Source organism: Chiloscyllium plagiosum, unplaced genomic scaffold (assembly GCF_037043375.1).
Source record: "Chiloscyllium plagiosum isolate Xiang-an unplaced genomic scaffold, Cpla_swu_hap1 HiC_scaffold_20, whole genome shotgun sequence".
Lineage (NCBI taxonomy): Eukaryota > Metazoa > Chordata > Chondrichthyes > Orectolobiformes > Hemiscylliidae > Chiloscyllium > Chiloscyllium plagiosum.
The window spans coordinates 28,758,579-28,771,874 of record NW_028270158.1 but is presented as its reverse complement, the minus strand read 5'-3'; the positions used below and the strand labels follow the sequence as shown (position 1 = coordinate 28,771,874).

The 13,296-nt window shown below is 41.4% G+C and overlaps 1 protein-coding gene across 2 annotated transcripts in view; it reads right to left on the bottom strand.

Annotated features, from left to right (window-relative positions):
• Positions 1 to 2,540, bottom strand: part of grid2ipb (glutamate receptor, ionotropic, delta 2 (Grid2) interacting protein, b) — a 103,588-nt gene extending 101,048 nt beyond the window's left edge. For both annotated transcript variants that reach the window (XR_006314797.2, XM_043711733.2), the window contains exon 1: positions 2,302 to 2,540. Coding sequence is in view for 1 of the 2 variants with exons in the window: in XM_043711733.2 (XP_043567668.2) it covers positions 2,302 to 2,416 (115 nt within the window). In the remaining variant the exon portion in view is untranslated. The remainder of the gene's footprint in view (positions 1 to 2,301) is intronic.
• Positions 2,541 to 13,296: the final 10,756 nt, after the last annotated feature.

The following is a 13,296-nucleotide window of genomic DNA, read 5'->3' as shown; positions in this document are numbered from 1 at the left end:
TTCATGAGTCCTACAGGAATATGAGCACAAGGCTGCAGATGGTTACATGCAGTTCCTTATTGTGGTACTTTTTAAAAACTTGTTTGTAACTAGGTACTAGGGAATTGGGCAACGTCGTTGATTTTCTCTACATGCAAGTAGACACCTGTACTTTTAGTTTCATATAGCGCCATTCTCCTGTATGGCACCTCCAACGACTGCATAGGAACATATGCACAGTAAAACATCCCAATCGTGTGAAGGGCCTTTATTATCAAGCAAAACCTGACACCATGTCTCATTAGGGGAGATAAAACAGATGATCAAAAGTTTGATCAATGACATAGGCTTTAACGGAGAAGGACAGATAAAGTCTCAAAGAAGGGTAGAGCTGGAGAGGTTTTCAGAGGAGCAAATTGCTGAAGGCATGGTTGCCAATGGAACAATGGGATGAATATTAAAGGGATGGGGATGAATATTAAAGGAACCAATATTGGAGGAATGTAGCCTATGTGTATTTTAGGGGATGATGGAGTTGGAGAAGGTTACAGGAATAGGGCAGACCAAGGTCATCAAAGGATTTGAAAACAAGGATGAAAAGTTTAAAACTAATCCCATTTTAAGTAACACCTCAGTGTAGGCGAGTCAACTAAGTGGTGATAAGTGAAAGGGATTTGCTGTGAGTTTGGAAACATACAGGATTCTGGATGAGTTTAACTTTATGGCAGATGAAAGATGATGTGTACAGTGTCTACTTTTATTTGGTATGCTGTGTGGACAATTAGATATCCTTCAGTCCAATACATAATTCATTTTTATAGCAAGCAAAGGTCCTTTGAGAGCTTAATTCTCACTGGACTTTCTGGTGTTTAGTAATGTATGCTACAGTAGAACCTTTCCAGTGACCTGTGGTTGTAGCTTATTCAAAATAATGGGTGTGTCTTATTTTGCAAAAATTCAATTTGGGCCCTTTCTGATAAATATTGGGTCAGGTCCATTCATGGTAAAGGCACACACTCAATATCTGGGTTAATATATATAACATCTAGAATTTTAAGATGGTATAATGCTTCGCATTTTTATCCTTTGTGCTTTAACTGCCAAAAAAGGAAAGCCAAATATATCAAGAGCAAGAAGAATCCTCCCAGAGGTTTATTTGACAATATTTTGATTAATGTGCCTTTCCTTTTTGTACCTGAAATTTCACTCTTCCATGTTACATAATCTGAGTGTAAGCCATTTAATAAGAAATCATTAGATGAAATTCTGGGGTTCCAGTTCTGGCAGATAAGATAACCTAAAGACAGTATAAGCACAGTTAAACGGACAGGACCTAAGAAACATTTAAAGTCATTGAATGGTACAAAAAGAGAAAAACTGGACCAAAACCATCTTCAGAATGATACTACATGCTCAGAATTTATTTTGTATCATAATTTTACACAATATTTATGAAAGCAAAAAAAAAAAAGCTGCCTACACTTACTCATTTGGATTCAAAATGTGACCTATTTTCATTTGTCATTCTCTTAAAGATAGATGTGAACTGGAATCCATCTTACACTTGCTCATAATTCTTATTCTCATCTTCCACCAATGTGAAAAGCCCCATGGATAATTTAAAATGTTGTTGCTTAAAACCCACATGTTTTCAATAAAAAGCATTTAAATTCATTCCCAAACATGGCAGTAAATTTAAAATAAAAGACAGAAATGTTGTAACTTGAAGTCATGTTTAGTCTCTGAATAAACCAATGCAGTACTGTTTCAGCTTAATAAACTGCCTTGGAAAGTTCATTACAAAAGATAGGTGGCAAGCAGTGTAATAGCTAAACAAGTCTGAGCTTTAATATCTAACAGTTGGTGGGCAGGTTTCCTTGACAACACCTAACACTTTTCATCATACTAAACAAAGTTTCAGATTTAACATTGATTTATCACTATCTGTGATCCACATCCTGCAAAGGTAACCCACTGGCAAATGTTCTTAATAGCCTGGAAGAGATGAAGAACTCTAATCTAGCAAGTCACAGACCCAAATCCTATCCCCTGAAGCCTAACACACTGGAGAATTTCCTCTACTTTTAAAATTTAAGTCTGCTACTCGTATTTGTTGTAGATTACATATTACGTCCTAGCTTCATAACCCACAAAACACACCTCCCCCAAATCCTTAATCAGCTGATTCTTCACATTACTTGTTGAAACCACAAGGTTTGCACCACAGAAGGATCCACTGTCATTAGGCATGGTTGCTATGGAGATGTAAATCAACAGATTAAAAGCCATTTGTGAAAGAGCTCACAGCAGCGAGACACTTACAGAAATCTTTGGGCGAAGAAGGTAAGTCACCTGGGCCCTGACTCAAGCCATGTCTGGACTTTCGGCTTCTCAGCAACCTCTTCATTCGGCTCACAATACTTTCTCGTTTAGCCATAGTTGTAGATTTATAACTATGGCTGTACTGGACATAGGATCAAACAGAAGTCCTGGATTCAACTTCTCCTTGAGTGCTTTTAAAACAAAAACTTTACACCATCATTTTTCAAAGCAGAGAATCCTGTCGGCCATGACTTACTGTCACCACTGTCCTTCCCGTACGGTCGACTCCTATGCACCAGATTCATACGTTGTCTTTTACAGTATCTCTGATATACAAGAGGAAGTCCTGCCTCTTGCAGAATGAGAACACGTTTCCCTTTGAATTCATCCCAACAGCAGCTGATGCAGGAGGAGCTGCACAGTGTCCAGAAAACAGACACACACGTGAAGTGCAGGATCACCAATCATTCTGCTCTTAATTGCTGCTTTAAAAGGAGCAGCTGGGGATATTCAGCTGTAAATGGAATTAGAGTCAGGAGACTTCTAACATGGATTATATAGGAAAAGAACATTATGGACTCAGAAAAATTAGGGAAGTGGATCATCACAATGTGACTGACATGAAAATAATGTTGACATTTTCTGTACATTGATCTAACTCAAGAATAGGCTGTCAATACTCCCCAAATCCTAAGTAAGCTTTGGAAACACGTCATTATCCAACATTTCCTAACAGAGCCTTCAATTTTTTGTTTCAACTGAGGGGACCTCCTTGATTTTTCTCTCAGATATTAAAGTGCAAATATCAAATATATAAAACCCTTGAGTTGATAAAATGATGTGAAAGTGTGTTACAACCATAGTACAGAGGTTAAGGGAAGGCTATCAACCAATGGTCAAATTTACTAAACAGTGAACTAGTAAATAAATACTACTCTGTACAAAACTGCATATTTACATATGTTATGTCATTAAACTGTCAACATTACAATCGTTCACAAACATCATTATTCTCAAATGGTCTAAATATCAAAGAGAATTTTACTCCATCAACTTTCATAAACGTAATCCTTGAAATCTGTAATTTATCTCACAAGCACAGTCGGCTGAGCTGAGTGACTAGGGTAATCTCTGTCTCAGATATACCATTTAAATCTTTTTATTTGAAGATGTACTGAAAAAAAACACATTAAAATTGCTTTTCTCACTACTACATTAAGTCAGCAGCCATTCAAAAATTATATAAGAATGTCTGCACATCTTTTCCAAAACATATCTTAGTCTAATAAGAGGTTCTATTAATTTAGAGTCATAGAGATGAGTGGGCGGCACGGTGGCACAGTGGTTAGCACTGCTGCCTCATAGCGCCAGAGACCAGGGTTCAATTCCCGACTCAGGCGACTGACTGTGTGGAGTTTGCACATTCTCCCCGTGTGGGTTTCCTCCGGGTGCTCCGGTTTCCTCCCACAGTCCAAAGATGTGCAGGTCAGGTGAAATGGCCATGCTAAATTGCCCGTAGTGTTGGGTAAATGTAGGGGAATGGGTGGGATGCGCTTCGGCAGGTTGGTGTGGACTTGTTGGGCCGAAGGACCTGTTTCCACACTGTAAGTAATCTAATCTAATGTACAGCACAGAGACAGACACTTCAGTCCAACCCGTCCATGCCAATCAGATATCCTAAATAAATATCGTCCCATTTTCCAGCTTTTGGTCCATATCCCTCTAAACCCTTCCTATTTATATACCCATCTGGATGCCTTTTAAATGCTGTAATTGTACCAGCCTCCACTACTTCCTCTGCCAGCTCATTCTATACATGCACCACCCTCTGTGTGGAAAAGTTGCCCCTTAAGGTCTCTTTTATATCTTCCCCCCTCACCCTAAACCTATGCCCTCTAGTTCTGGACTCCCCCACCCAGGCAAAAGACCTTGTATATTTATCCTATCCATGCCCCTCATGATTTTATAAACTTTTATAATGTCACCCCTCAGCCTCTGATGCTCCAGGGAAAACAGTCCCAGCCTGTTCAGCCTCTCCCTATAGCTCAAATCCTCCAACCCTGGCAATACCCTTGTAAATCTTTTCTGAACGCTTTCAAGTTTCACAACATCCTTTTAACCGGAAGGAGACCAAAATTGCACATAATATTCCAAGTGGCCTAACCAATGTCCTGTACAGTCACAACATGACCTTCCAATTCCTATACTCAATGCTCTGACCAATTAAGGAAAGCATACCAAACGCCTTCTTCACTATCCTATCTACCTGCGACTCTACTTTCAAGGAACTATGAACCTGCACTCCAAGGTCTCTTTCTGGGACATACATTTCACTTGCAAAACCAGCATATATTTACAAGTCAGGATGGTGCATAACTTGAAGGGAAACATGTAACAGGTGGTGTTTCCATGCATCTTTGTTCTTCCAGGCAGACACAGAACTTTGAGAGGTACTGTCAAAGAATCCTTGAGAAGGTGATGCAGTGCATCTTGTACAATCAGTACAGCCCATGAATGCCAGTGGTGGAGGCTATGAATCTGTAATGTGGTAGATGGATTGCCAATCCAGCAGATTGCTTCTTTTTTGTGGATGGGGTCAAGCTTTTTCTGCGTTGGAGCTGCAGTCTTCCAAGCAGCTGGGTGGTATTCCAGGTCATTCTGGACTTATGTCTTATCAGTGATGGGATGTCATTGGAGAGTTAGGAGACAAGTTACTTGTTGTAGAACACTCAGCCTCTAACCTCTTGTATTCACTTTTTGCATGTAGCTGGTCCAGTTAATTTTCTGGTCAATGGTCACATCTAGGAAACAGATAGTAGTAAGTTCAGCAATTGTCATGTTGTTGAAACTCAAGCAGTGGTGATTAGACTCTCTCTTGGATGGAGATGGTCATGGCTTGGCACTTGTCAGAGTAAGCATGATTGTTGTCCAGGTCTTGTTGCATGTACCTTCACGAACTTAAACATTTTATTTCAATCCAAACAAGTTAAATCAATGAACATCATTAATTCCAGCTTTATAATCGGATCATTGAGGCAGCTAAAGTTGTTTGAGTCAAAGACATTGACCTGAAGAACTTCTGAAGTTGCATCCTGAAGCTGAGTTAATTGATGTCTGACTCAAGTCAAATGTTGTCTGATGTCAAAGGCAGTCACACTCTCATTGCTCTGAAATTTACTTATTTTGTCTGTGTTTGGACGAAGAACATAATGCGGTCTGGAGCTGAATGATACTGACAGAACCCAGACTGTATTGGTGAGCAGGTTATTGTTCAGAAGGTGTCACTTGATAGAACTGTCAACAAGATTTCATCACTTTGATTGACAATAAATTGATGATCAACTGGTTTGGAATTGTCCTGATGTTTGTAGCCAGGGTGTACCTGGGACATCTTCCATTTCTGATCAAAGAGTCAAATTCTCTAAAGTGAGCAGAACAATACTTAAGCAGAAAGGGTTCAGGAAATACTTCTCAGGAACAATGCATACACTGAGATGCTTTTGAATATGATACAATACCTGAGATCTTCTCTTTCTTTAAATTAATGCTTTGGGAGGTGGCAGGCCCTGTGAGGACCAGCACCACTTTGTATCACTGAACAGTGCTGAAGACCAGATGCAGCAGAAGGTAACTCACTTTGTGGGAGGAAAGTGAGCGGAGGGGTATTTAGATTTGAAGGTAAGGGCAGGGAATAGCATTCAGCAGCCATCCGATCTCCACCCCGCCCCCTCCCCGCCACCACAATCACAGACTGAGGCATATTAGGTTTTCCTCAACCCAGAAGACGGGCCACCCCATTGTAGCAGTTGAGAAGGTGGTTACTTTGTTTATCTATATGGACCACAGTTAATTGCACTAGTACAGAATGAAACCCTTAACTGATCATTTATTGACCACTTAAGTATCTTAATTAGCTGCAGGTCAGGAAGGCTGACGAGGAGCCATCCCACACAGAACTTAATCCTCCAGGTGGAGAGAAGGGAGCAACTCCTCTGATTATTTGACCTACCCGCCACTTTCCCTGCCATTTCCAAGTGGGTACCTCTCAAACAATGTATCTACCTGTATCCAAGAAATATGGGTATTTATAACACAAAAGGAGGACATCACATCCTTGTCAGAACTGAACTAGAGTGATCTAAAATAAATTCCATTGATGTATTCGCTTCTCTACAGCACTGTCTCAGTCAATGGCTTCAGTTATTTATCCAATTTTATCCAATTATCCAGTAAAACACTGTTTACAGCAAAGCCATTCAATCTAATACTCTCTTCCTACAGACATTTTTCCCATTTCTAATGACAGTCCCTTTGTGACAATTTTAAAATGTATTCCATATCAGCACTGCCTCCTCAGCCAGGGAAATAGATTGCCCTTTTCACCAAACCTCTCAGGTTATGAGATACCTTTGTTAAATTTCCTCTGTAATTTCTCTCCTCCAGCAGATTTCATTTCCTGAGAATACTGGAACAATTGTCACAGCTGTTTAGAAACCTAGAATACCATATGCCTTTTTCTTTATCAACTATATTCCCATATTTAACAATTTCTGTATTTGTTTTACTCTGCTGATTGGTGTATAATCCTTGTTGTTCATCCTTCCATGCCACATTATACTTATCCACATGAAATAAAACGGACTGAAATACAGACAGAGAGAGAACAAGAAGACAAAAATATGAAGAAAGAGACAGAAAGAGATATGAGAATAGAACTGAAATAACATGCACACAGGAAAATTGAGAGTTACACTATGAGAGAAAGACATATGCAGAAAGAAATGTAAAGCAACACAGATACAGACTGTGAAAGATAGAGACGTAGAGTGTAAAATTTACAGTGGGTATTACAAGTTAATTATGATGGGGGAGTCAAGATCCAGCAAGGCCCCACACTAGGACCTTACCATTAAGTGTATAAGGCCCCCTACTACTGCATCTGTTTGAGCAAGAATATTTGAATTCTTTTTGTTAGTGGGCGGCACGGTGGCTCAGTGGTTAGCACTGCTGCCTCACAGCGCCAGAGACCCGTGTTCATTTCCCGCCTCAGGCAACTGTCTGTGTGGAGTTTGCACATTCTCCCCGTGTCTGCGTGGGTTTCCTCCCACTGTCCAAAAATGTGCAGGTTAGGTGAATAGGCCAGGCTAAATTGCCCATAGTGTTAGGTGAAGGGGTAAATGTAGGGGAATGGGTCTGGGTGGGTTGTTGTTCGGAGGGTCAGTGTGACTTGTTGGGCCGAAGGGCCTGTTTCCACACTGTAAGTAATCTAAAGAATTCCAGGGTTTTTGCTTTCACTGTTGTAACTGGGAGTCTATTGAATATTATACATTGCCATAGAGATGTACAGTATGGAAACAGACCCTTCGGTCTAACCTGTCCATGCCGACCAGATATCCAAACAAATCTAGTCCCACCTGCCAGCACCCAGCCCTTTTCCCCCCAAACCCTTCCTATTCATATACCCATCTAAATGTCTCTTAAATGTTGCAATTGTACCAGCCTTCACCACATCTTCTGGCAGCTCATTCCATACACGTACCACCCTCTGCATGAAAAGGTTGCCCCTTAGGTCTCTTTTATATCTTTCCCCTCTCACCCTAAACCTATGCCCTCTAGTTCTAGACTCCCCGACCTCAGGGAAAAGACTATGTCTATTTATCCTATCCATGCCCCTCATAATTTTGTAAACCTCTATAAAGTCACCCCTCAGCCTCCGACGCTCCAGGGAAAACAGCCCCAGCCTGTTCAGCCTCTCCCTATAGCTCAAATCCACCAACCCTGGCAACATCTTTGTAAATCTTTTCTGAACCCTTTCAAGTTTCACAACATCTTTCCGATGGGAAGGAGACCAGAATTGCATGCAATATTCCAACAGTGGCCTAACCAATCTCCTGTACAGCCGCAACATGACCTCCCAACTCCTGTACTCAATACTCTGACCAATAAAGGAAAGCATACCAAACGCCTTCTTCACTATCCTATCTACCTGCGACTCCACTTTCAAGGAGCTATTAACCTGCACTCCAAGGTCTCTTTGTTCAGCAACACTCCCTAGGACCTTACCATTAAGTGTATAAGCCCTGCTAAGATTTGCTTTCCCAAAATGCAGCACCTCGCATTTATCTGAATTAAACTCCATCTGCCACTTCTCAGCCCATTGGCCCATCTGGTTCAGATCCTGTTGTAATCTGAGGTAACCCTCTTCGCTGTCCACTACACCTCCAATTTTGGTGTCATCTGCAAACTCACTAACTGTACCTGTTATGCTCGCATCCAAATCATTTATGTAAATGACAAAAATAGAGGACCCAGCACCAATCCTTGTGGCACTCCACTGGTCATTGAAATATACATAATACTGAACACTCACTATGTGAAGCAGTATTTCCTGATATTAGCCAGAAATGTACCTTTTTTTAGTTTGAATCCAAATCTCAGGAGGGGAATGCTAGTACACTAACTGGTTTATTCTATCGACTTATAAGGTCTTAGTGAGGCTAAACCCTGTACAGAAGTAACTGAGTGAACCAATTTTTGATTACTGGACACAAGAAGCCATCATTGTCTCCCAAATATAACAGGAAGATTGATTGAGTTAAAGTCCTGAGTGCAAATCAGCATTGATCTACATCACAAATGTACCAATCAACTCAGATATCACCAAGAGTTTTTGGTGAAGAAGAGAACTAAATAGGTCCATTGGTGTCTGTTTGCAATGCAAGTGTGGTTAAGGGCTAATGTTGTCATACCAATGAATGAGGGTAAGCCAGTCACCACTTCAAGTCCACATCTTCCAAAGTATTATCGACATTATCCTAATTATTCCCTGATTTTCTGAGTGAGAGGGATAACCACAGACAGGAGCAAATGAAGAAAAGATTATCTCAATGGAGAAGGCATGCCAAAGTATCGTTGACCAAAGGGTGTCCACTTAAATTAAAGAAATGTTTACAATATTGATTGTACCAATGGCTGCCTTATCAGCCTCCTATCTTCCATAAATTCTGAATTATCTGCCATTCATATTCAAGCTTATATTAAGCTTTGTTCACCCACTACCCCTATATCTACTGACCTGGATTCGTCTAGGTATAGACATTTTGTGAGGTAGAAAAGTTAGAGGTTAGTGGAGGGAATTCCAGAGCCTGGGGCTTATCTCCCCAGGCTCTGGAAGGCCTAGTCTCCCAATGGTGGGGCAACGGAAATTGAAGATGCACAGGTTGTAGACTTGCAGTAATACAGAGATCTTAAATTTCAGTAGATTTCTCAACCAGTGAATATGCTGTAACCATTTTCAGGGAGGAGGCAATTGGTGCATTTGCTGTGTTTGTGTCAAGTCAGTAGAAATAATGTGGAGCCAGTCTGCCCAGGCTACGACTAGTGCTGCATAGAGTTACTGCACTGTGATTAGAGGTTAGCCTTATAATGGGGCCAGCACCAAGTTGCTTTGACCTACTTTCAGCATTTGGTACAGCACAAGCTACTTAGCACCGGCTACAATATCCAGCAATAGTGCAGCAAAATACTACTTTAAAATCAGAAGGTTGAAGCTTATTTTTTTTTGGACTAAGTCTAAGTTGTATCAATCTTCTGGAGGGCTTTTTGTCGTGAGGCCTAGCGTTTTTCATGGGTGCTGTTATTTTGCTAAGTTCTTGCATTAATTACCTACCCCATCCTCATGGTGTCTCTCACATCTGATTTCCCACCCTATCTAACCATGTGCCTTTCCCACAACAACCCGCCACTCAACAGATACCTGCTGAAACGCCGGCACCCTGCACCAAATTTAAAAGGCTGCTGTGTACCCAGCCAAGCAGTGGCATTCCGAAGCTGTCCTGTTTGTTGACTGACAGTGTCAGATCATGGCAAAGAAGAGAAAGATTCTCTGTACTTGTATGGGAGGCTGACCTAGACTTACAAAGTTGGGACCTCCTGACTGATGGCTGCCAGCAAGAACTTCATTGAGGACCACACTCCTAAGACATTGTTGTCTTCTTAACTTGCATGCAGTGCATTTGCTGTGTAAGCTACTGGCACGTGGAGCAGGTATAAGATTGATGTAGCACATTGCCTAATTGCAACATCCTCTAAACTGAGTTACTTACCAACAAGGCCTGATTTTGTGACGGTGCTAACTGGCATGGCAAGGCAGGGTTGTTATGAACACTCATGAAGGTTCTAAGTGAGTTAATGCTTTCAGACCAAGTGGGCAGACCTGAGAAGCACTGGTCAACGATACGAGCTGTAGTGCCTGGGTACAAAGAGTCCCACTGAAGACTTTCAACACCAGTTGATGGTGTGCCCTGCAGTGGAAGTCTGTGCTTCCAGAGCACAACGCCAGTGAACAGTAGAAGAGTCAGGATGGTCATGTTGTATTAGCAGATGCCAGATGTCAACATCCATGGACAAAAGGTGCATGTGGCAAGTCCCAGTGGATTATGTCCTGAGATGTTGTTGCCCAGTTGAGAGTGTGGTGCTGGAAAAGCATAGCAGGTCAGGCAGCATTCATTTATGTTCAAGCTTACATTAAGCTTTGCTCACTCACCACCATTGTATTCACTGACCTGGATTGGCCTAGGTACAAATGTTAAGTGAGGTAGAAAGGTGAGAGGTTAGTGGAGGGAATTCCAGAGCCTGAGGCTTATACAACTGAACGCCTAGTCTCCCAATGGTGGGGCAAAGGAGCAGGAGAATCAATATTTTGGGCAAGTGTCCAGTGTCCAGTGTCCAACCTGGCGGTGGTTCAGAGGTGCTCATTCTGGTTCCTTTGCCAATTTTTCCCAATGTCTGGCTTGTTTGGTAAGTTAGGATTCTGAATATTAACATATGTTGTGGCATCAACAAGGTATTTAACCTGCATTATCCCTGCCAGTTGGCATTTCACTGTTACCTAGCGAGAATTTCATCCTGTCGCATATGAAAAGCATAAAAGATTAGATTACTTACAGTGTGGAAACAGGCCCTTCGGCCCAACAAGTCCACACCGACCTGCCGAAGCGTAACCCACCCAGACCCATTCTCCTACATTTACCCCTTCACCTAACACTACGGGCAATTTAGTATGGTCAATTCACCTAACCTGCACATTTTTGGACTGTGGGAGGAAACTGGAGCACCCGGAGGAAACCCACGCAGACACGGGGAGAATGCGCAAACTCCACACAGAGAGTCGCCTGTGGCGGGAATTGAACCTGGGTCTCTGGTACTGTGAGGCAGCAGTGCTAACCACTGTGCCACCGTGCCGCCCACAGTGATAGAGCGAGATGATCTCATTGTTGAGATGGGCCTCACTGTACTTGTCGCCTGATTTTACCATACAACTTGCTGTAGCCTACACTGCCTAGATTCCTATAAGATTCTGCCCAGAGTCTGTTAATAACAGCCTGTACCATGAAAACACTCAAACTTCACTTTGAATCTTTTTTTTGCATCTTTTAGAGTGGGCCTGAGGGAAAAAGATTGCAGATTGTTGGAGAGGTCACAGGAGACGAATATGGAATTAAAATGTGGCAGGAGCTAAGAAGTGGCAGACTTAGATGCAGCAAACAGAAGGGGTAGGGGTAAAGCAATTAGGAGAGAGGATGGCAGATGAGAGGTGATTTGTAGTTAAAAAAAAGCGATTGAAAATGCAACATAGATGTTTGAAATGGCAGGGATATAAAGAAAATGAAGTACTGTTAGAAATTGTGGGTCGGATTCAATTAACCCCTTCACAATCCTGTTTAAAATTGTTTGAAGTGACATCTGGATTGGTGGTTAGGTTTTATTCAGTATAAGTAAGACATGAATTATGCTAATAGCTGAACAGCAGTATTAAAGCACTACAATAATACCATTATATTCTGCTTAGAAAGACCATTTCTGTGGGACTACCCGTCCTGGCTATGTTCTATGTATTCTTTTCAGTCAATACAATACTTGTAGCCTCTTCTCAATCTCTTCTTGAGAAGTTTGTCCAAAGGATGGTTTCAAGCACCCAGTCAAATCCTTTTACACCGTAAGTGCTTGGTGTTGTGTTTTACACTCTTTCCAGTCTTGTGATAGAGACTGTGTTTTAACCCAATCATTACTTTGCTATGATTTGAACTGTCCACATAACCATCTGCCCAGGCAATGTCAGAGTCCCATGATCCCTGGTTTGAACATGTTTATCCACCTTCCAACTTCAACTCACTCAAACATTCCAGAGCCAAAGCAAGGAAAATATGTTAGCCTGGTACCATGTCTGGGATTCCTCCACTATTATTTTCTCTGGAATCCTATTAAGGGGTCATCTTTTGGATCTTGTAAACACAGGCTAGCTACTTTCATACATGGCTAAAATTGCCACTAAAGCTCGTTTAATATCTTGAAGCATTTGAAGTCAATGAAACATTTGGTTAATCAAGTCCCAGGTCTTAATTGACCATCACGTCACCTCTCAGCCATTTCAAACCAGAGCAAATGATAAAGCAAAATAAAAAAAGATTAAGTATACAATTCAATATGAACCTTACATTACAACTGGTGAAGACTTCAATTTACAACGTTCTGAAAGCTATAAACAGAAGTTTGCGAAGGCACATATAATGCAATTAAAGAATTGTACAGTCACTCATTGGTTTAAGGTAGCTCTTGTTAATTAGCAGGAAATCCAGAGTAGAGATTTCCCAGAATTCCCACACCACACCTTCCCAGATGTGCACCAGAAAATGTGGCTTGCAGTGCTCAGTTTTCTGTCTTGTGATACCCCTCATTACCTCCTTTATACGCAACAACTGTATGATGTTTTTAATGAGTTTTGAGAAGGTTTGTAGATCAAGTTGAGGTTTAGGTTTGCTCACTGAGCTGGAAGGTTTGTTTTCAGAGGTTTCATCACCATACTAGGTAACATATTCAGTGAGCCTCCAAAAGAAGCACTGGTGGTATTGCCCACTTTCTATTTATATGTTTGAGATTCCTTGGATCGGCGATGTCATTTCCTGTGGTGACATAATTTCCTATGGTGATGTAATT